This window comes from Lutjanus erythropterus, chromosome 15 (genome assembly GCF_056507025.1).
Source record: "Lutjanus erythropterus isolate fLutEry1 chromosome 15, fLutEry1.hap2, whole genome shotgun sequence".
In the NCBI taxonomy this organism is placed as follows: Eukaryota; Metazoa; Chordata; class Actinopteri; order Lutjaniformes; family Lutjanidae; genus Lutjanus; species Lutjanus erythropterus.
Window position 1 is genome coordinate 25,317,875 of NC_139331.1, and position 19,792 is coordinate 25,337,666.

General features: G+C 41.6%; 1 protein-coding gene across 1 annotated transcript in view; it reads left to right on the forward strand.

The window, feature by feature from the left end:
- eva1aa (eva-1 homolog A, regulator of programmed cell death a) overlaps positions 1–19,792 on the forward strand; it is a 105,653-nt gene that overhangs the window by 12,356 nt on the left and 73,505 nt on the right. Inside the window, exons 2-3 of the mRNA XM_084737234.1 lie at positions 16,750–16,973; positions 19,076–19,199. Coding sequence (XP_084593360.1) covers positions 16,750–16,973; positions 19,076–19,199 — 348 coding nt within the window. The remainder of the gene's footprint in view (positions 1–16,749; positions 16,974–19,075; positions 19,200–19,792) is intronic.

The window sequence follows — 19,792 nt, forward strand, 5'->3', positions numbered from 1 at the left end:
ACACCATTAGTTTTTATGGTTTGATTAAACCCCCAGAGGCAAAGAGAAAGAGACAGACAGAGGGAGATGGAGAGGTAGTAGAGAGGTGGGGCACAGAAGGGCCAGTCTGAACAAGGAGGCATTGTGTAGCCCCCCAACTGTGTCGGACTGACAGTCTGCATTACAGCACGCTACAGCAGCCTGCTCCCCAAAGCACTGCTAATCTGTTGCTTACTGGCCCCTCCGGCTAGCTCAGGTAAGGGGGGAGGGAACCGGAGAGAAAGAGGAGAGAGATTTTCCTTGTTTTTCTTTTCCATGTTTAAGCCAAAATCTTCTTCTCAGACTGCATTTTGTTCCATTCGCAGCATAGCGTCATGTTAAAAGTCTCGTTTAGAGCTAAACCATAAAATCTGTAATGCATTTGAAGGAATAAACTGTTAGATTTATCTCAATAAATGTGATGGTAATTACTTGGCTTGCTTGACATGTTGGCTCACCTCTGATAAGTCTGTCCTGTTTAATTATTGTATAACTAGTTCAAAATCTGGGCTGTTGGCTGATTGGTTGGTAGAACTTCTAGTTGGATGTCATTGGTTGTCTCGGTTTATTGATGTTTACTGAGAATTGCGATATGAGCACATTTTGGTTGTTTAAAGATTCACTCTTCTGCCTTCAGTTCGTGTCCAGGTGCACAGTTAGTGTGTGTATGCAGCGAGCTAAACACACTTCCTGTGACTGTGATTATAAATCAGACAAATATGAGACACCGTAAACAACAGTGAAACCAAAGGTGGTGTAAAAACGAGCACAGAAAGAAGCAAAATAAAGAAATTGTGATTTAACAAAAGTTGCTGTTAAAAGAGTTCAATTCATGCCAGAAAGAAACATGGTATCAACATTTAAGGGAGATTATGTAAGATTTCTCAATTGCGGTTTGTAAATCTCATTCACAGGACGTCAGATACCGACATTTTGGATTGGTTAAGCGTCCCGAACACTACTGGACAACTCAGTATGTTATAGGTTAGCAAGTCCAGTTCATTATATTTAACCTTTACGCTGAGGTTCATTTAGTGAGGGACAGTGCAAATTCAGAAATATGCATATTAAGAAGCAATAGCATCAGACGCCAGGCTCTGTCACTGATTTTATAATTTTAGAACAAAAACAATGCTGTGTTTAAAATGGTACAATATCTGATAATTATAGTATCAAAACTGTCAAAGCTGTTAAGGAAATGATCTAAGTGCTCTTTCAAGAACTCAGTTCAGTTCAGTCTTTATTGTCCTGCCTGATATTTGGCTTGCAGCAAAACCATGGTATCAAAAGAGGTATAGAATATCTTTTTTTAATACTGTTGTTATATTGATTAGGGGTGCAACTAACCATTATTTTTTATAGTTGATTAATTAGTTGATTATTTTCTTGATTAATTGATTTGTTTTAAAATGTCAGAAAATGGTGAACAATGTCCAAACGACTAAGAGGACGTCTTCAAATGTCTTCTTTGACTCACGACCCAAAGATATTCAAAGGACATTTTACCTAAGGAGGCCTTAGTTACTCAGTAGCCACAAAAAACGAGCTCTCCATGAAACTCTGAGTGAATAGATCAAGGTAAGCTTTCACATTAGTCTGCTCGTTCCTGCAGATCTGTCTGTGTTTGTTGTAAATGGAAGCAGATCTCCCCGCTAAGTCCCATTGGACATGCTGCAGACGTCTTTTCACTCCCTCGGCTCCTCAGGACTGGTTCTGTTGCTTGTTTTCACAGAACAGCCCCCCTGATAAGCTTGTTAATTCCCCAAAAAACTCAGTGCCCACCCGCTCCTACCTTTTCTTCATAGCGCATGCTTGGACCTTGATAGAGGTATGCTGTCTTGCTGTTATTGCATTAAAGATAATGGCTGTTTTTTTTTTTAAAGTGGGGGTTGTAGGCTTTTGACAAAACTAGAGAAGGGCAGGAAGTGATGGAGCAGTTGGGAGGCCGCTGCATCACAATGATGCCAGAGAGCCAGGGTGTAATGAAGAGAGTAAAGTTGCAAAGTCCGAGGGGATCCAGGGTTATTGGGAAAAAGCCTTGTTCATTTTCTGCATCAATAGTGTTAGGTGACCTGCAGCTGTGGAGCTCTCAGGCTTGGCAAAAGGCAAAAGATGAGCGACTGGCTTCTTATCAAAGAACCAGTTATGCTCCAACACGAAGGTAAAAATTTGATTCCCAGAAAGTGTTGCATTGGGCAGAGTTAGTGTAAAGATTTTGCTTCATAGAAACCTTAAAATAATCCATCATTGCTGATTGATTCACTTTCAGTTTATGGATCAGTTTTGGATTAATTGTTGCCTGGGAACCAGACGAATCTGCAAGCTCACGTTTCATTTGCTCTGGCAGATATGAAGACACCTTTTAATCTCACCAACCTCCTGTTAATGTTCTATATTGTTAATTTATCTAAGATTTAAGGTACATGTGTTTATGAAGAAGGAATTATCCAGCAGAATCAGATGCTTTGAGAGCTTTTCCTGCCAACTCTAACTTTAGAGCCATTTGCTATAAACAGTCAATTTCTCTGTCTGTGCTGCACAACAGCAGAGAAAGCGAGTGAAAGGAGACCATTCCTTTATGACCTCTCTGCCACAAGTGGACTTCTCTCAGCCTCAGGCCACCACTGCCCCACCCAACAATCACTTAAACCCTATCCGCTGCGGTGAGGACGACTGGAGAAAGATACATCTGTCGTTCACTAAAGTGACAATAAAGCTCACACACTGATGCATCTGTCTGCTGTCTGCCGGACTGCGGTTAGTAACAGGGCGGTCTGCCTGCCACCCAGCGCTCCGGGGTCATAAAAGTGACCGTTAAAATGACAGATTTCTCTTCCTGTGGCTCTCTCTCTCTCTCCCCCCGTTGCTTTCTGTCACACACTTTCTCTGTGGCCGTCTGGACTCGCATCCAAACACCAGGGAGGGTGTTCCCAGAACCTCTGCGCCCACTCGACTCTCTCACCCTTCACCCCCCCCTACATCCCATCATGAGAAACACACAATGCTCAAGTAAAAGCGTCCTCTCGCCCGGTGCCCTCTGACCCCCAGGGGTCATTAGGAGAGGCACGTGCTAACAGAGGTCATGGGAGGGCTCGGGAGGGGGGAAGTGTTTGGTTTTTGGGGGACTCCCAGCGGTAGACTCAGCGGCCACTGTCCAACCGTGAGGCCATCTCCAACCCTGGCAGATGTTTCGCCCCCTCAGGATGAGCTTAGACCACAGACCCACAGGTGGACGTCCTCCCGTTGTCTGCAGGAGTTAACTAACACCGGTTGCCTCAAATATCACCCCTCAGCCTTGTTACTACCATGAGTTTGCCCTTGAGTCTCAGCTCGAGCTTCTCTTGTGGTTTCATCTAAGCTTCACCGTTTAGTGCGGATCTGTTCCCTTGGCTGTGTGTATGTGTGTGTGTGTGTGTGTGTGTGTGTGTGTGTGTGTGTGTGTGGCTGTGAACAAGCAAGAGGAGCATGTTGTGTTCATGTTCTCCTCCAGAGCATGAATTCCCCGTCCCACCTGATATGTGTCTGACTTAGCATGTGACATCCCTCCAGTTCTCTCAATTTAATCCCTTCTCTCTTTTCCTGGTAGATAAGACTTCACCTTGTTGTTGGACTGGAACAAGTAAACATCACTATTGCAACTTTCACATTAAAATCCAGTGTTTGACATGGCTACAATTTACCACCATCAATCACAGCATACAGTAATTCTTATTTAACTGACTAACTATTCAACATTTAGTATTGAAACACCTTAATACTTTAATTTCACAGTTTAATGGATCATTTTTTTCTGCATCCAAGCATCCTGTAGCCTACTTAGCTTTGCTATGTGCTCGGCTCATCTGTGTGGAAAAGAAATTTTGAAGATGGTTTAGAGATGTTGTTGGGGTACCTGGAAAAGCCACAGTCACATCTTAAGTTAGCTAATGTTAGCAAAATGCTATCTAACAAGCTAGCTAATGTACATCAATCATTAGCTCGCTCAGGGGTCAACAACCTCAATGAACAACCTTTGTTGTCTTTGTTTTCTTCCCTCTGAGACTTAGGCTACGACATACATTTTAGTTGATGAAATATTGGAATATTAAACCTTTTTAAAGTTATTATTCAGTGTACGGGTGACTCATTTTTACAATTGGAGAATGTATGAAGTACTTTAGACCTAGAACAGTGATAAGTGAAAACTGAAATGTTAAAAAAAGAGCCGTTATTCCTTTTTATATAATTCGTGTCAAAGCCAAAGGGAGCAACAGGAGAGGAGCTGCAGGTTGATAACCCCCCAGCTAGCTAGTTATATCTAATAAGCTAATGTTTGTCAAACACTAGCTAACTGACTAGAAAATCTGCATCAAATGTTAGCTAGCTAGTTCGCTAGCATTTTGCTGACAATAGCTAATTTAAGGTGTGACTATATATGTCGCTTTTACAGGTCTCATCTTTTAACCACATTCAAAATTTTGTTGTTTTTCAAAGTATTAGCATATCGAAGTACAGGAAACAGGAAAGGAGAAAATTGACCAAGGTTCAGCCGGATACCAGCTTGTTCAGAGCAAAAAGGGGTGGAACTCAGGAAGGATCAATTATGGTCATACTGGACAATTTCGCGCCTCACAATTTACATTCACTGCCAGCACACAGGAAGTAGTACACCCAATAAAATGGCAACGCAGGAAGTGGGGGTGTGGGGAATGCATGAGTTTATAGCACTGCTAACTTCTGATAACTTTGTCTCAGTAGCTGAACCCTAATCATACCTTTACCAACATTTTATTTGCATTGATATCTGGTTCAACTCTAATGTACAGATTGATAAAAAGCTAATGTAACAGAAAAAAATGAATAAATGGGTGAATAAGCGTAACAAATACTACACACAGGGCACAAGGGGTCACTGAATGATTTGGTGAAAATGATGAATGATGATGAACTGTGCCACAGTGTGACCTTTGCAGTCATAGTTCCCAACACCTACATGCAAGATTTTAGACTGACATGTTATTCAGCGCTCTCCACCACCAACATCAAACACCACATGATGAAATATTTGGAAAAATGGTGTTCATCCCACCAGCAGACCGCTAAAAACTTGTGAAATCTAGACCAAGGAGCACTGACACCCATTTATCTATGAGCTTTAGTGATATGAGTAAGTCCTCCTGCCTGAAACCTTCGTTATCTCCCTTGTCTGGTCTTTATTTTTCCTCAGCTGTAAGATTTAGTTCCTGGTTTATTGAAAACTGTTGTTATAGTTTTATCCCTTTAAGACCCGTATGCCGTAACACTGCCCATTAGAAGCCCGGGTGACTGATGCTAATGGATTCATGTGTCATGGTGTGAACAAATAGGCCTAAATGAGCTGTGTTTATGAAACCCAAAGGCAGGGGAGGGTGTAGAAGTTTGTTGTCGATGTTCAGCGGGTTGTTTGTGTGTTTGCATGCCTTTGTGGGATTTTATGTGTGTGTGTTTGTGCGTGTAGGTGTTAGAAAGATAAGCCATGTCAGGGAGGAGGAGAAGGACCGGAGCAAGCAGAGTGTTTGTGTTTGTGTCTCCGGTTTTTATGACTTCAGCTGCTCAGGCTCCGCTCTCTGTCTGCTGGGGAAGGAAGGCGGGGGGGGGGGGGGGTGTACGTTAGCAACTCTGACATTCAAATTAAGACCACCATCGCCTGAGGATAGTGATTCACACTGTGCTGGTTTAAAAACTTAATTTGGATTACCATGTTGGCACGCAGTCATCTTCTGCCTCTGGATTCCAAACTGCAGAATTTTAGCGCTTGAGTGAACCAAATCTAAACATGTGGATGTTTGTTTTTCATATCTGGCTGCCCCTGCTGATGACATATTGAAATAGGTGAGAATAAATGCAGGACGTTAATGCAGCATGCACCCAGATGGCCCTTATACACGCAAATGTGAATCTCCACAGTTTGCTGCATCGAAATGACAAATCAGTTTCACCTCAATTGGCTGAAAGTAGATAGTTTGGATTATTTGATGTGGGGTTGCATGTGTTGTCGGTGTATTACATGCAGTACAGGCTAAGCAGCAACATTTTTGTTGCCTAAAAAAAAAATCTGTTTAAGTGTATGCTATATTTAGAATATTTTCACTGCTTAACCTTTCCATCAGACAACCTCTTCTGACGGGAAACTACTGTCATATATAAGTCAGAACTTGGTCTTTCCAAATCGACAAGACTTCATAGACTAAATCAGTCATTTAAATTCGCCAAATGCAGGAGTTGCTCATCCACTGCTGCATCCATCTGGTAGTTTGTTTGCATTATTGTGTCACTTTGGTGTCTGAAGACGCTAGTTTGAATTTTCTGAAGCCATACAATAACACAAACAAACCAAAAGATCGTTTTCGCCTCTGGAGTTCGGTTGGTTTGGAGAGAGCGATATCTGCCTTATAAAACGGCAATTTCCTTTTAGAAAAGGCTGTCTTACGTCAAAGTAAAGCTGCAAAATTATTATGAGTTTAGCGTACACTTTAACTGATATTGATTCTTATTTTAGGTGGACCTTTTTTAAATGGTTAAAACACCTTTTGTCACTGACCCTGACCACAGCAGTACATAACCTAACTTCCATGCTGGGTCTGCTCTCCGCTTTTCTAAATTGCAGGCATATCAACCAGCATCCTGACTATCAACAAGTACCTCATGCAACCCCACCTCAAATTATCCAGACTATCCCCTTAATGTCATGAGCAAATAAATCTTGCTATAAGTACTTTCCTTCTACTCCTGCCACACTCTTCCCAATCCCGTTAGCTGTCGTTTGATCAGTCTGAAGTGAAGTCTGATAGCAGAGTGTGAAACACATGCTGGGTTTTTATCCCTGGGAGAAGGAAGGGGAGGATACTTTGGAATAGGACTTGAAGTTGTGTTGTTTAGGTCCTCAGTGGGGTTAAATCCAGGGGACCAACCTCATGTGAGTAAGCCCCCTCAGCTGACAGCCCTGACACGTTCAGTAACTGTGTGCGCAGTGTGTCTGTATGTTAACATGTTCAGTATAAGTATTATGGGAGGTCTGCACCTCTTTCAGTTCAACAGGCGTCACGTGTCACCTGTTAATGCTGTCAGCGCTCTCTCACACACACACCTACTTATGTACTGCAGATCACCATCCTCTTGTTAACTGAAAAACATAAAACAACCAGTCAGCTATTAAACAGACATGATAATTGGTTAAAATCTTCCTTTTCATCCTGTTTTCAAGAGTCTTTGTTCAAACTCTGTGTAGGTTTGCAGTGTGTCATTTATGGGAGAAGTGTTAAACCCCCTGACTTAATGGCTATAATCAATACTTATTATATTTATGTATTAATAATAATATTAACAATGGATCAAATGACTGTGTAAAAGAGTTGCTTGAACCGGCAGAGAATTATCAACCAACTGTGCAGTTTCTCTCAGCTTTGCAGAGTGTTTTATCATTTTTGAACTCATTGTTTTGGTTGTGTGGCCTCAATCTGCCAAAATTTACCGCTCTCATTATCCTCCTTGTCAGGTTTAAGAATGAAGATTAAATAATCCTGACTAAATAAGCAACAATCAAAGTTAAATTTCCAAAGGAGATATGTCTTTAGGTGTGTGGGTTTTTCATAAGAATTTAATTAACCCTTTAATCAGATGTTCCTAAATTCTGATTGGCGCATATACATAAAACACCCCCATTCCAGTGGTAAAAAAAACAGGAAAAAACAGAGAAACTATATGAAATAACAAAACTAGTTCCAACAGAAGTGTTTCTGTGCATTTAAGAAACTGATTGAGACAAAAAGGTTTCAGTGCAGTTATGACTTTGTAGCTTTGTTGATGTGAACTGAAAGGATGACAGATCCTAAAATCGTCAGATCACAATAATCCATCAAATATTTGCAAGCTCTGTACCGAAATGGCGAGCTGGTGCATGTTTGTTCATACTGATGCACAAAATCTTAGACCGTTTCACTCAACACTTAAACCTTTAATGCTGCAGAACTTTGAAGCTATATATTTACAGTACTTGAGTAGTTTAAAAGGTAATCCTGCTGTGACTTATGTCAAATTTAACTGCTGAGGTTTTAGCCAAATATCTCTTTGCTCCTTTTCTGCCCCACGGTGTGATTAGTGAGAAAGTAGGCTAATCCAAAACGTGACTGTAGTAGCAAGACTAATGTATTGTAAGCGAAAGAATGCGGTGTATTTTAGGAATGCATTCTTTTTAGAGCCAAATCTGAATGGCTTAGCAGCGAGGACTGTACTTGGCACGTTTACAGCAGCACTTGCTTGTACTGTAGCCTTGCTTTGACATCATGTCCATTGTGCAGCGGCGTGTCCTTTGTGGCGTCCGTGTGAACGTTTTGCCCCGTCTTTCTCCTCGCGTCTGAGGTCTCGTTTCACGTCGGCACACCTCATCCACCTGTCTCCGTCAGCTCGTGTGTCATACTTCCAGCTAAAGGTTTGAAGAGGTGAATGCGGAGTTTTGACCGCGCATGATTTAGAGCCGGTGGTTGTTTTATCTGAAAGTCCTGCCCCGCTCCAGGCTCTTGTGCCGCCTCTGTGGTTTGTGGAGAAATGTAATTACTACAGGGCCTAAAGCCACCAGCTCTGGCCTTCGGACTCGCTGCTGCCACATCCTGTAAGCAGCGGCTTCGCTTTTAAAAGATCTCTCTTCTTTCCTCTGTGCGGCTCTTTTTTCTCATGACCTGTGTGTTGTCTTCCTCCGCTGTCTTCTCGATATCTTTTCAGACTTTTAATCAACACGCGATTATTTAGCTTTTTTGGATTTGTCGTGTCTTTATCCACCACTTTCCCTCTCCATCACTCGTCTTTCTCTCTAACTTTCCAACATCCTTCATCTCCACCCGCCTCCTCTTCTCTTGAGTGTTGCCAGAGCGCCGCCTGCGTCTTTGAGGGAAACCTCCGCTCCTTCCCAGTAATCACCACTTAAAGGGAATTCCTTCTCCAGCAGCAGGCCTGCAGCTCTGCATCTTTGAAGATTTGATGGTTTGATGGCTATAATTTGCTTAAAATAACACCAATAAAGTCATGAAGCTGTAAATGCCTAAATACCTAATGCACCAAGATGAAACGCGATACAGCCTTTGATTCTGTAGCTTTCAAGAAAAGTCTTGGTTTTGGAGTTTTTAAAGAATGTCTTTTGAGGTGTTGTTACGGATGTATTTTTTATTATATATAGATAATAATCCATTAAAGAGGTTGCAGTTGTGACTCAGTGTACTGAGTGATACTGTATAAAAACACAACTTTATAACTTGTTGCTAAAATGTCTAACTGCCGTCTCCTGTTAGCCATGCAACCAACTATGTTAGCTGACTCAGCTCCGGGATGCCAGAAGCCAAACCCAGGAAGAAAACAGCCGTTGTATTCCCTGTTGTCGGTTTCAGAGGTGGTGTTTGGTCCATAGGAAACATTTAAATATGCAGAAGCGAATACACAAACACTCTGATATCCGTTTCATAGAGTTTATTTTACTAGCAAAATTTATTTGTTGTGAATTGTTGCAAAATTATCTGAACTTGACTTTTCAAAAAAAAAAGGCCGTCCACATACTTATCTTAAGTAACAAATTTTTTTTTTTTTACAGTGCTGTTATTCACACAGCCTGTTGATTATCTCTAAAACACAATGTAAACAGGCACTTTTGCAGCATTAAGCTAAGCTATAATCTTCTAATATTCTGCAATATTACACAGTCTTGCCCAATGCAAGGGGCTTTACAGACGTAACTTCACACGCAACATAAAAGTGAGTTGAATGAGTAAGCAGCTGAATAATAAGCATCATTAAGCCATTATAACACGTCAGTAATACTCCACGCTGCGGAGCATTGTTCATTCTGCAGGCTCGGCCAATAGGAGGAGGCGGCGTCTTTCAAAAGCAGGGGAAAGCCCTGAGCATGAGTAACACGGGCTAGACTCTACACCTGAACTGCCTCTGGTGTCAGACCGCCCTCTCCGTCCTCGTCCTCCCGCCTCCCCTCAGCTCATGTCAGAAATACTTGTCGTGCTTATTCTCAGCAGACACTGAACACCTCAGCTTAGAGAATAAGCCGGAGCTTCTTCGCAGTCTGACCTGAAAGGAGAGGCAGGTGAGACTGACGGGGAGGCTCCAGCTGTGGCAGAGCACTTTATGTAGAAGTAATAAATAAATATTTTTAAAGGGATAGTTCAGATTATTTAAAAGTAGAATTATTAGGATTTGTCTGAACTGTTTGTAAGATAAGATAAGATAAGATATTCCTTTATTACTCCAATAACAGGGAAACGTTCAGTGTTTACAGCAATAAATGCACCAGAAAGATTTATATGGTTATATGATTATATGGTATTTAAAGGTTTATTGTTGTGTGTCATTCCTAGGATTTAACATACTGACATTTTGGGTTGATAAAGCGCCTCCAGCACAACAAAATCATGAAAAATCCAGGCAGAAGGCAGGATCTCTGCAGATACATCCACCACCTTTAAAAGGTTCAAGCTTCAAAATATTGCATATTGTTGCTATCCAGTGAAACTACTTAACCTCCAAATGCCAGCTTTTCAGGAGCTAAGAAGAGCAGCCATGCTTTCAGCCTTGTGGCAAAATATTTTCCACATGATCTGATGACTTTGTAAATGCTTGGTTTGGCTTAAGAAATAAGAGAGTTGTCTCAACTAATAAAGTAGCACTCCCTGCTTCAGTTTTATCGAAAACTTCAAAATCATCCAGTTTGGGTTGTATGATGAACTTCACTGTGTTATCTACAGTAGTTGCAAGCCCCCAGTTTGGAGAAGCAGACTCTATATTTACAGTATTTTCACTGCTTTACCTTGCCATCAGACAGCCTTTTCTGGTGTGAAATCATTGTTAAATGAGCTAAATATCACTCCTTACCAACCAACCAAACTCCATGGGTCAAATCAGCAATTTTACTCTGCAGAACACAGTTTTTGCTGATCTACCGCCGCCTCAGTCTGTGAGTTAGTTTGTGTTATTGTTTGACTTTGGTGTTTTAAATGGGAAGCACAGATTCACCAAAGTCACACAATTGCACAGTTGTAGACTAGAAACTTCTGTGTTCTGTGAGGTAAAATTACTGATTTTAATCATGGAGATTGCTTGGTTTGAAGAGGACAAAATAATGTTGGTTTCCCACAGGAAAAAAGATGTCCGATGGCAAGGTAAAGTGGGGAAAATATTCTAAATGTAGCGTACACTTGAACTGATATTGATTTTTTTTTTTTAATGTGGACCTTTAGTTACTGACTCTGTCCACCACAGCCTCTGCTCTGCTTCTCCAAACTTGGGGCGTCCTGACTGGCATCCACTGCAGGTAACACACTGACTGTTGATAAGCACCTCATAAAACCCCACATCAAATAATCCAAACTATCCCATTAAACGTATTTACAGACACTCTGCTGTAAATTTAAATTGGTATGTGACCTGCACCAGGTTGTGACTAATCAGTGACTCCCAGGGAGGAGAGCTTTCTTTCTGTGTCATGTTGACACAATACAGCGACCCGTCACTAATCTCCATCATACCTGACCCCCCCCCCCCCCCCTCCATTTCTGGGTCAGACTTTAGGGCCATCACATGACCGCAAATGAGGAGCCAACAATCACAAGGGCTTCTTGCTTTACAACTGACTCAGAGGTCGCAGCTGAAGCCGTGGACATTCTTGTTTACTGACGGGTTAAGTCGCATCGTATGACAAGATCCCGTCTGTGTTGGATGATAGATACAAAAGGCAGGTGCAGTCATCTGTGTGTGTGTTTAAAACAAATCCCTATGCTGTTTGTGCTCAGATTAAATGGACCTATCAGACCAGTCCATGACAAGAGCAACCTGTTTGTGCATGAACGGCATCGCGACCACAGCCTCCTGTCTTTTAATGGCCGAATAAACAAACCAGCAGACATAATAGTGCGGCGCTTTTGTTAAGGGAAAGGGCAGAGAGCTAGTTAGGGAAGGAGTCTGGGCCCACATGAAAAGAAACAGGGAGGAGAAGGGAGAAGGAGAGACGCCTGGGTGTTCCTCCAGCATTGTTCGGCCTTCTGCCTCTGAGGGACACCTGTCATTGGCTGGGCGGTTTACACAGGTGTCTTAAACCCCGCCTGATTTGTCTGCCTTGAAAGGAGGCTTCAGTCAACAGGTAGCGTGAAGGGAACAATAGTGACGGTCCCGAAGAAGAGAGACAGAGAGAGTGTGGGAGGAGGGTGGGATGGCGAAGAAGAGAAATGGATTCTTCGGAAAGCACCTGAGGGTTTGTGTGAGATAATCTGTTTGCTTTTACCCACAGTCCCACTTTGGAGGGTGGAGGTGCGTTTGTGGTGCTCAAACCATTGCTCAATGATCCCCCTCTCTCTCTCAAGAAACCCCTCCTCCAAGTGGCCCGAGTGAATTCAAATCATCCATCTTCAGTCCTCTCCGTTTCACCCTCTTCATAACCTCGGTTTCCATGGTTACATCGCCATACCCGAGGCTCAGAGGGCCGCGCGAACTCGTGGTCTCTCATGGCACTGGCGCCCTGCCAAGAACCAGCCCTAATAAAGTGATACTGTTACACCAACAGCACACACACACACACACACACACACACTGGCTTCAAGAGAGGCTTGTTCCTACCACGTTGTTTGTGTTGACGTTTTGTATGCATGTGTGTGTGTGGTCTCGCTGCCAGGGAAATGCCAAGCTCCCTCTCACCCTGTGTGGAATGTGGCAGGCAAAGCAGACCTGTGTGTGTGTGTGTGTGTGTGTGAGAGAGAGAGAGAGAGAGAGAGAGAGAGAGAGGGAGATTTCTGTAGAGGGGGAGAAACTTGCGAAGGCTACACAATGGAAAGAAAGAGTCAAAAATTTCAATAGTGACAGCATAAGTGCAAATTATATTTCACACGAGGGAAACCGTGTTGGGAATCAGAAGATCAGAAATGCTTTTTTGATCCCTGGTGGGAAATTAGGTTATGTTCTTACACCTGTCGGTTATAAAGTGTACACCTTCTGAATTGAAGTTCAGCCGTCAAACTCAACAGAAACAAAATAAAACTCACCAAAAAGCCTTTGTTATTCTGTCCATTATTCAACAGTCACCAGCTCTGGTGTGATTGAAAATTAATCTAAAACATTAGATGTGGAAAATATTGTCTCCCTGCTGCCTCTCAGATGTCTGACCTCCTGTTCGCTCTTCTCCGCTACATGTTTCTCCTGTTCCCACCTGTCGTGTTCATCGTCCCCGGAGTCAGATTCCTGATCAGAGCCGTTTTATATCAGTTCAGTACTGTGTTCCCTGTTGTCAAGCTGGTCCCTGTTGGTCTCAGAGACTGTGTTTGGTCCCGGTTCACTCAGAGGCTGCTGATCCCAGTTGTAATGATTTTACATGCTGCTCCTTCAACCTCGGGGGTTTATAGAGCAATGTCATCATGCAGACAACTACATAAGACCAAAAGTTTTAAAAACCTTCAGGACAATAGCATTTTGAGGCCAAAACATATGTACTTAGACCAAAATTTGAATGTTTGTGGATTTGGATACACAGTGAATACTACTGGGAAGCTACAAAATGATATAAAACCTCACAAAAATCCCCAAATAATGGAACCACCCTTTAAGAAATATGTGCATTATACTACAATACATAACAGCAATATATATATATATAAAAATAAGAAATGTGTAAAAGAAAAATGTAACCTGCAATATGCATCAGCAGTGTACATCAGGCCAAATTCAGGCCTTTAACAGCCTCAGTCCAGCCCTTTGATCATTTAGAAATGTTTTAATTTTGATTGGAGACTAACTCACTGAGGTTCACTGTCAGACACTGACCGTCAGAAACATAAAGGTAACTTAACGTTTCCAATTTTATTCAGGTTGAAAAAGCAACTATTTTTTACTTGTTCTACGATTGAAAAACAACCTCCAAAGCGAGCTCAAGCTTCCCTTTAAGTGCTCTGCAAACACATTTACCAAGAAGTAAACACACACACACACACGTTGACACACACTCGCAAAGTGGACACACTGTGATTCAATTACCTGTATTTGGTTAGTGTTTGGTAGGCAAGAGGAAATAAACAGAGCTCCCTTAACACGCACACATTAGCGGGCACACACGTACACACACACACACACACACACACACATTGTCCCCTTATCACCATGACCACAGTTAAAAGGAGGAAGGGAAACAAGAGACATTCTCAGGCTGTGAAAGGTCAGCCTCAGTCTAAATAGAGATGGCTATTAAAGCACCATCTCTCACACCAACAGGTTTCCACCTGTGGCTGCCCAGCTGTGAAAATGGAGAACAGGTGTACGTGCAATCCTATTTTAAGTTTATTTGGAGATTATTTGCATGCCACAGGCCAAGTTATCAGCATGTGGACTATTACAGCTCAGATTTATGTGCATTTTACTGTTTTACCATCTTTAGTTATTCATTTGATCTAAATAAAATAACATAACATACTAATAAATACTACTAATGAAATGATGATCTTCTAATAAACAACATAAACACCCATAAAGTTAGTTAGATTAACTACATATACATAACTGCATGCATAATAATGTTTACATCAGAAAAAAAAGTAATTTAAACATCCAGGGAACATTATGCAGGAATGCACAATGCACACATTCCCTGAACCAAAGGCAAACATTTCCACAATGTTTTTGTGAGTGTGTTTGTTTCTCCTCTGCAGCAGCCAGTGCGTAAACGGTCCAGATAAGTCCAGAGAGACACTGTATGTCAGTGTCCGTGGGGATCAGCTCTCTCCTTTATCTGTGCTTTCCTCCTCACAGGCTGGAATGTTAATGGTGGCTTTTGTGACGGCTTCAGTTATCCTGTGTGACTGACAGGCTGACTGGCAGCTCTCAAAGACTGCTAATGGGAAAGCGGAGTTAGCCGAGAGACTTGAGCGTCTTTTAAAAGAATGAGAGCTTCCATTTGATTTGAAGCCGCCTCCGAGGTTAAATGAAAGTTCACGCGATGCTTGTTCCGTTAAATGGTTTATGTAATGTTTCTATTCACAGTCTTGATACCAGCTGGTTGTTTGGTGCAAGTAGAAATGGTTACTGGCAAGGAAAGAATCTGAAATTGATTCTTGAAAACTTGAAGAGTGGCCCGTAAAAGATTTAAAGAGGTTTTTTGAACTGAACAGCAGTGCAGCACCAACTCCTGTGTTCTGGAGATAAAATGAGTGATTTCACCTATGGAGTTTGGTTGAGCATGACAGAGGATATTTGGCTTATACAACAGCTGACAGCAAAGTAAAGCTGTAAAAATGCTTTAAATGTAACATACACTTAAACTGATAAAGACTTTTTTTTTCTATGTAGGTCTTTTTAAGTGGCTAAAATACATTTTTGATGGTACTCGCTGCTTCTGGAAACTGGGTGCTGACCACCATCAGTTGTAGGTAATACTCTGACTACAGATAAGTGCCTCATAAATCCCCACTTCACATAATTTGAAGTCTTCACTTAAATCATCAATCACTAAAGATTGTTCCTAAGTAGACAGATGGATTTGCTGACTATCACGCAGACCGGTAGATAGCGGTGCCTCAAAATGCCCCCAGAACTGTTTCCAATCTCTGGAAAAGGTCCAAAAAGTAGGTATGTATGTACTGAATCCTTGTATAAAAAATGTAATAATGTCAGGATTTAAAAATGATCCTTGGCAGTATTTTCAATATCAAACACAAGAGTATGTTCTACAGCCATGACCGGAGGGCTGACGCTAACAGCTAAATAAGCTAAAGCTTTACTGTCTCTGTGTCGTTGCAGTATTCTTGGCCTGGAGGCATCTTTTAGAAGTAAGCAGAGATCTGTCGGGGCTTGTTGATATGTAGGACTACCAAATATCCATGGAAACACTCCATTATTGAACAAAAAAGATCTTAGGAGACCTTAGCATGTTACCAACCCTCTCTGCATATGATAGTAGCATGGAATGAGGGTGATTAAGAGGTGGTTTAGCCTGGGTAATGCAAAGTTAGCAGGCTAGCTTTAATCTGATTAATAAGCATTTCTGTCCTCATCTATCTGAGTAAGGATGCTTGTGCTGCACATAAAATACACATTTTAACATGAAGTAACATGACTTGGACTCAAGTCAGAAGTTTGATGACTTTTGACTTGACAAAATTAAAAGAGACTTGCAACTCGACTTTTATACCAATGACTCGTGACTTCACCTGAACTTCAGCCTTTTGGCTTGAAAATATTTGATATCTTACACCAAGCACAAAGGTTAAAAAGTGCACCTGTGTGCCATTTTAAAAACGTGCCTCGAGATAGTTCGTGTCCCAAATCCACTAACGTTAATGCTACTCATTTCCAGCAAGTCGACACTCACTCTGCGCTCCAGTACTCACACTACCACGCTTTTCTGTTCTATCTATTCTATTCTGTCTTACAATAGTTTGTGATGGTGTGTGAGTAAGAGGGTCAAAGTTCGAGGCACAATGTTATGAGGAAGTAGTATGTCCCAGTAGTAGGCATACTGCATGCAATAGTAAATACTAGGGCAGCTGCAGTACACAATAAAAGTAAAAAGAAAAATAATGCAATTTGGAATGCAGGGTTTATTTTGCACAATCCCCAGATCTGTGTTGTTTTGAACCAATCCAACAGCATTCAGTCAAGTTTGACTGACATGTCTGTGTTTTGTGTGTGCAGTGTTGCTCAAAGTGCCTGAGGTAAAAGCTGTTTTGGCATTTTGCTGTCCCGCAGGTTACCTGTCCAAAGTGTTGAGGAACTACACCGAGCAGGCCTGTGACGGAGACTTCCTGTCTGTTCGCTGCCCGCCCCGCACCACCATCACCGTCCAATCAGCTTTCTACGGAAGGAGAGGCGCCTCGGACCCCCAACAGTGCCCTCAGACCTACCAGACCCTCCTGAGCTCTTATCACATTCGGGAGGATGATCGATATTGTTCTGTGTCCACTGCACTACAGGTAAATAATTAAAATCTCACACTCTTGATAGTGTTTTGTGTCAGAAAATCATCTTTTTTTCATCATTTTTGGTTACTTTTCTTCATTTTTTAAATAACAAGTAACCAAAATTAATTAGAGTCTGTAGAGTCTGTACAGGTCTGTAAAAATTAGTTTCCCATGTGTCTTTTTTGGCATTCCTCCGTCTGTTTGTCCACTCCTCAGTCACACACACCCTCACTTTCGGGCCGCAGATCTCCTGAGAGGAAGCGTCCTGTAAAATGGTCAAATTGGCCAAGGGTTATATTTTGGAGGACCACTGATTATGTAATGCTTTGTGAGGACGTTTTCCGGCAAATTACACTCTCTAAAGAGGAAGCAGGCTTGTATGTTCCCATGACACAAAGCGATTTCATGGGGTCTTTGCCTTAGCATCCTCTCCTAAATTGGGATGCGGCTGGACGAGAACCCCCGCTTTGCAGCACCAACACAAACACACACAAACACATCCTGTTCAGCATTCATTCGGTTTATTCTTAGTCCCCCTGCCTTCTAGCGTCGAACGCCCTCCGTTTCCATAATAGTCAGGACAGCCATGAATGCACAGACACAGAGAGTGCATTGTGCTGAAGTGAGAGAATGACTGACTGCTGCGCCACCCACATTAGTACAACCCTGAAGAATCCCTTTGTACCACCTGTTCATGACCCTGGGTTTGTTGGTATTATAGTATGAATGTCTCCATATGAGAAGGTTTAGTTCAGGGGTGTCACAACAAGGGCAACAATGATCACTTTCATCATCTGTTAATCTAATGATTATTTTTAATTCATTCTTTAAACTATACATAAATAAATAAATATATAAATAAATAACATAAAAGTTTCCCAGAGTAAAAGATGACATTTAAAGAATATTTTTTTGTTTGTGTGTGCGGCCAACATTTCAAAAACCAAAAGCATCTATGACATAAAACAGAAAAAAAGAAAAAGAAAAAAAACAGCGAATCCTTACATTTAGGAAGTTGTAACAAGGAATTGTTCTGCATTTTAAGTTAGCTACTTAGATAATTGACAAAATTGTTTAATCAGGCGAGTGAAGTCACCAGTTATGACAAGCCTTTTGTTTCTTTAATGACACGTGATACATCTGAGTATTTTAAACTTTGAATGTCAGGCTCAGCGGATTTATTCTCTATTTTTCTTACTGTTTAAAAATCCTACGTAAAGAACCAAACCGCCATCTCACTTCCCCTCTCCATGTGTAGACACCACATGGCTACATGAGCACATTATGGGCGCAAAGTTTTTTACACAAAGAAATAAATGACTTTATGTAGTAGAACATTTGCCACATTTATAAGAAGGCCTTAATAATTAAGAAATTGTTGTAAACAGCCTTCGCAAAGTTTATAAAATTTCTCCTAACTGAAAAACTCACAAAGGAAGGAGGTCACCCTGTCAGTTCAGTAGGCCGTCCCTCAGTGTGACCCAGGACACATTGCGTACACACTGTTGAAAGAGTGTGGTCACATGCAGCAGAGACCACCTCTTACCACCGTCCTTAATGCGTCTTAGGTACGTTCACACCTGTACTTTGAGCACTTAGACACTTGTGATCAGATCAGCCATCACTTTATGACTTCTGTAGCCTGTCTGCAGCACCCCGAGCCCATTTTCTCCTACTAGTCAAGAGTATATACGATATTTATCCATTAATTTTTCATCTGCAGTCCATGATCTGTTGTAACAGATGCTAAAACTCGGTGAAGGCTCTGAACAGAGTCCATTCAGTTGTTCCTGCAGTGAGTGGGCTCTCAGTGCGGGAGACTGTTTTGTGTTGGAATGTGCTCACCTGGGTCACAGCCGGCTAAAGATGATGAAACCAGAGAAGCAAAACGATGCCAGGAAATGAGCGGAGTGGAGCTTTCCAGAGATTTCGTTCTCCCGTTCTCTTTCTTCTCTTACCTTCTCCTCTTCTCCATATTCCCATGGCCATAAGCAGCCTGTTTGAAGTGGTTTTAGGTTTTGCCTGCCGTTGCTCTCACCATCGTCGGCTTATTGTCCTCTCTCTAAACCTCTCTTTGGTCTTCTCCCGCTCTCTGTCACTCTTTCCTTCTTTAGAAAATGCTGGACGAGTGCCAAGACAGAAGGAGCTGTCAAGTCCTTGTCAACAGCCGCGTGTTTGGGACAGACCAGTGTCCTGGCAGCAGTAAATACCTCATTGTCTGGTACAAATGCAGACCTAGTAAGTCCCTCATCACCTCAAATCCTGACAGTGACACACATTTCTGTCCCACTCTGGGCAGGGATTTTTTTTTTCTCTTTTCTCACACACCTACACATTTCACAAGGAGTAGTGTCACTTCATTTGCTCTTGAAATAAACAAATGACATTAACAGTGAAGGAAATCTGTGTCCATATTCTGGTTTAGAAGTGAAGTTGTACAGCGCATTATTCAACTAACTAATCTTAACCAGGATCTTCCCTGTTTATAAAGTATTACACAAATCGTTGATTGTCACTGAAATATATATATATATGTATATGTATATATATATATATATATATATATATATACGTATACATATATATATATATGTATGTATATATATGTATGTATATGTATGCAAATATTGTCTTTATTTGCACATTATGGTAAATTGCAAGCATATAACACCTCATGCTTTACAAAACATCCATAGATTAGGCCTCTAATGAGCAGTAAAAACATTTTAAATTCATATCACCATACATGCAAACATGCATAAATTTGTATTGATCGTACAGTTTAAATCTGTTAAGCATTTTTGTTTTTTTTTTATAAGTGATTCACACGA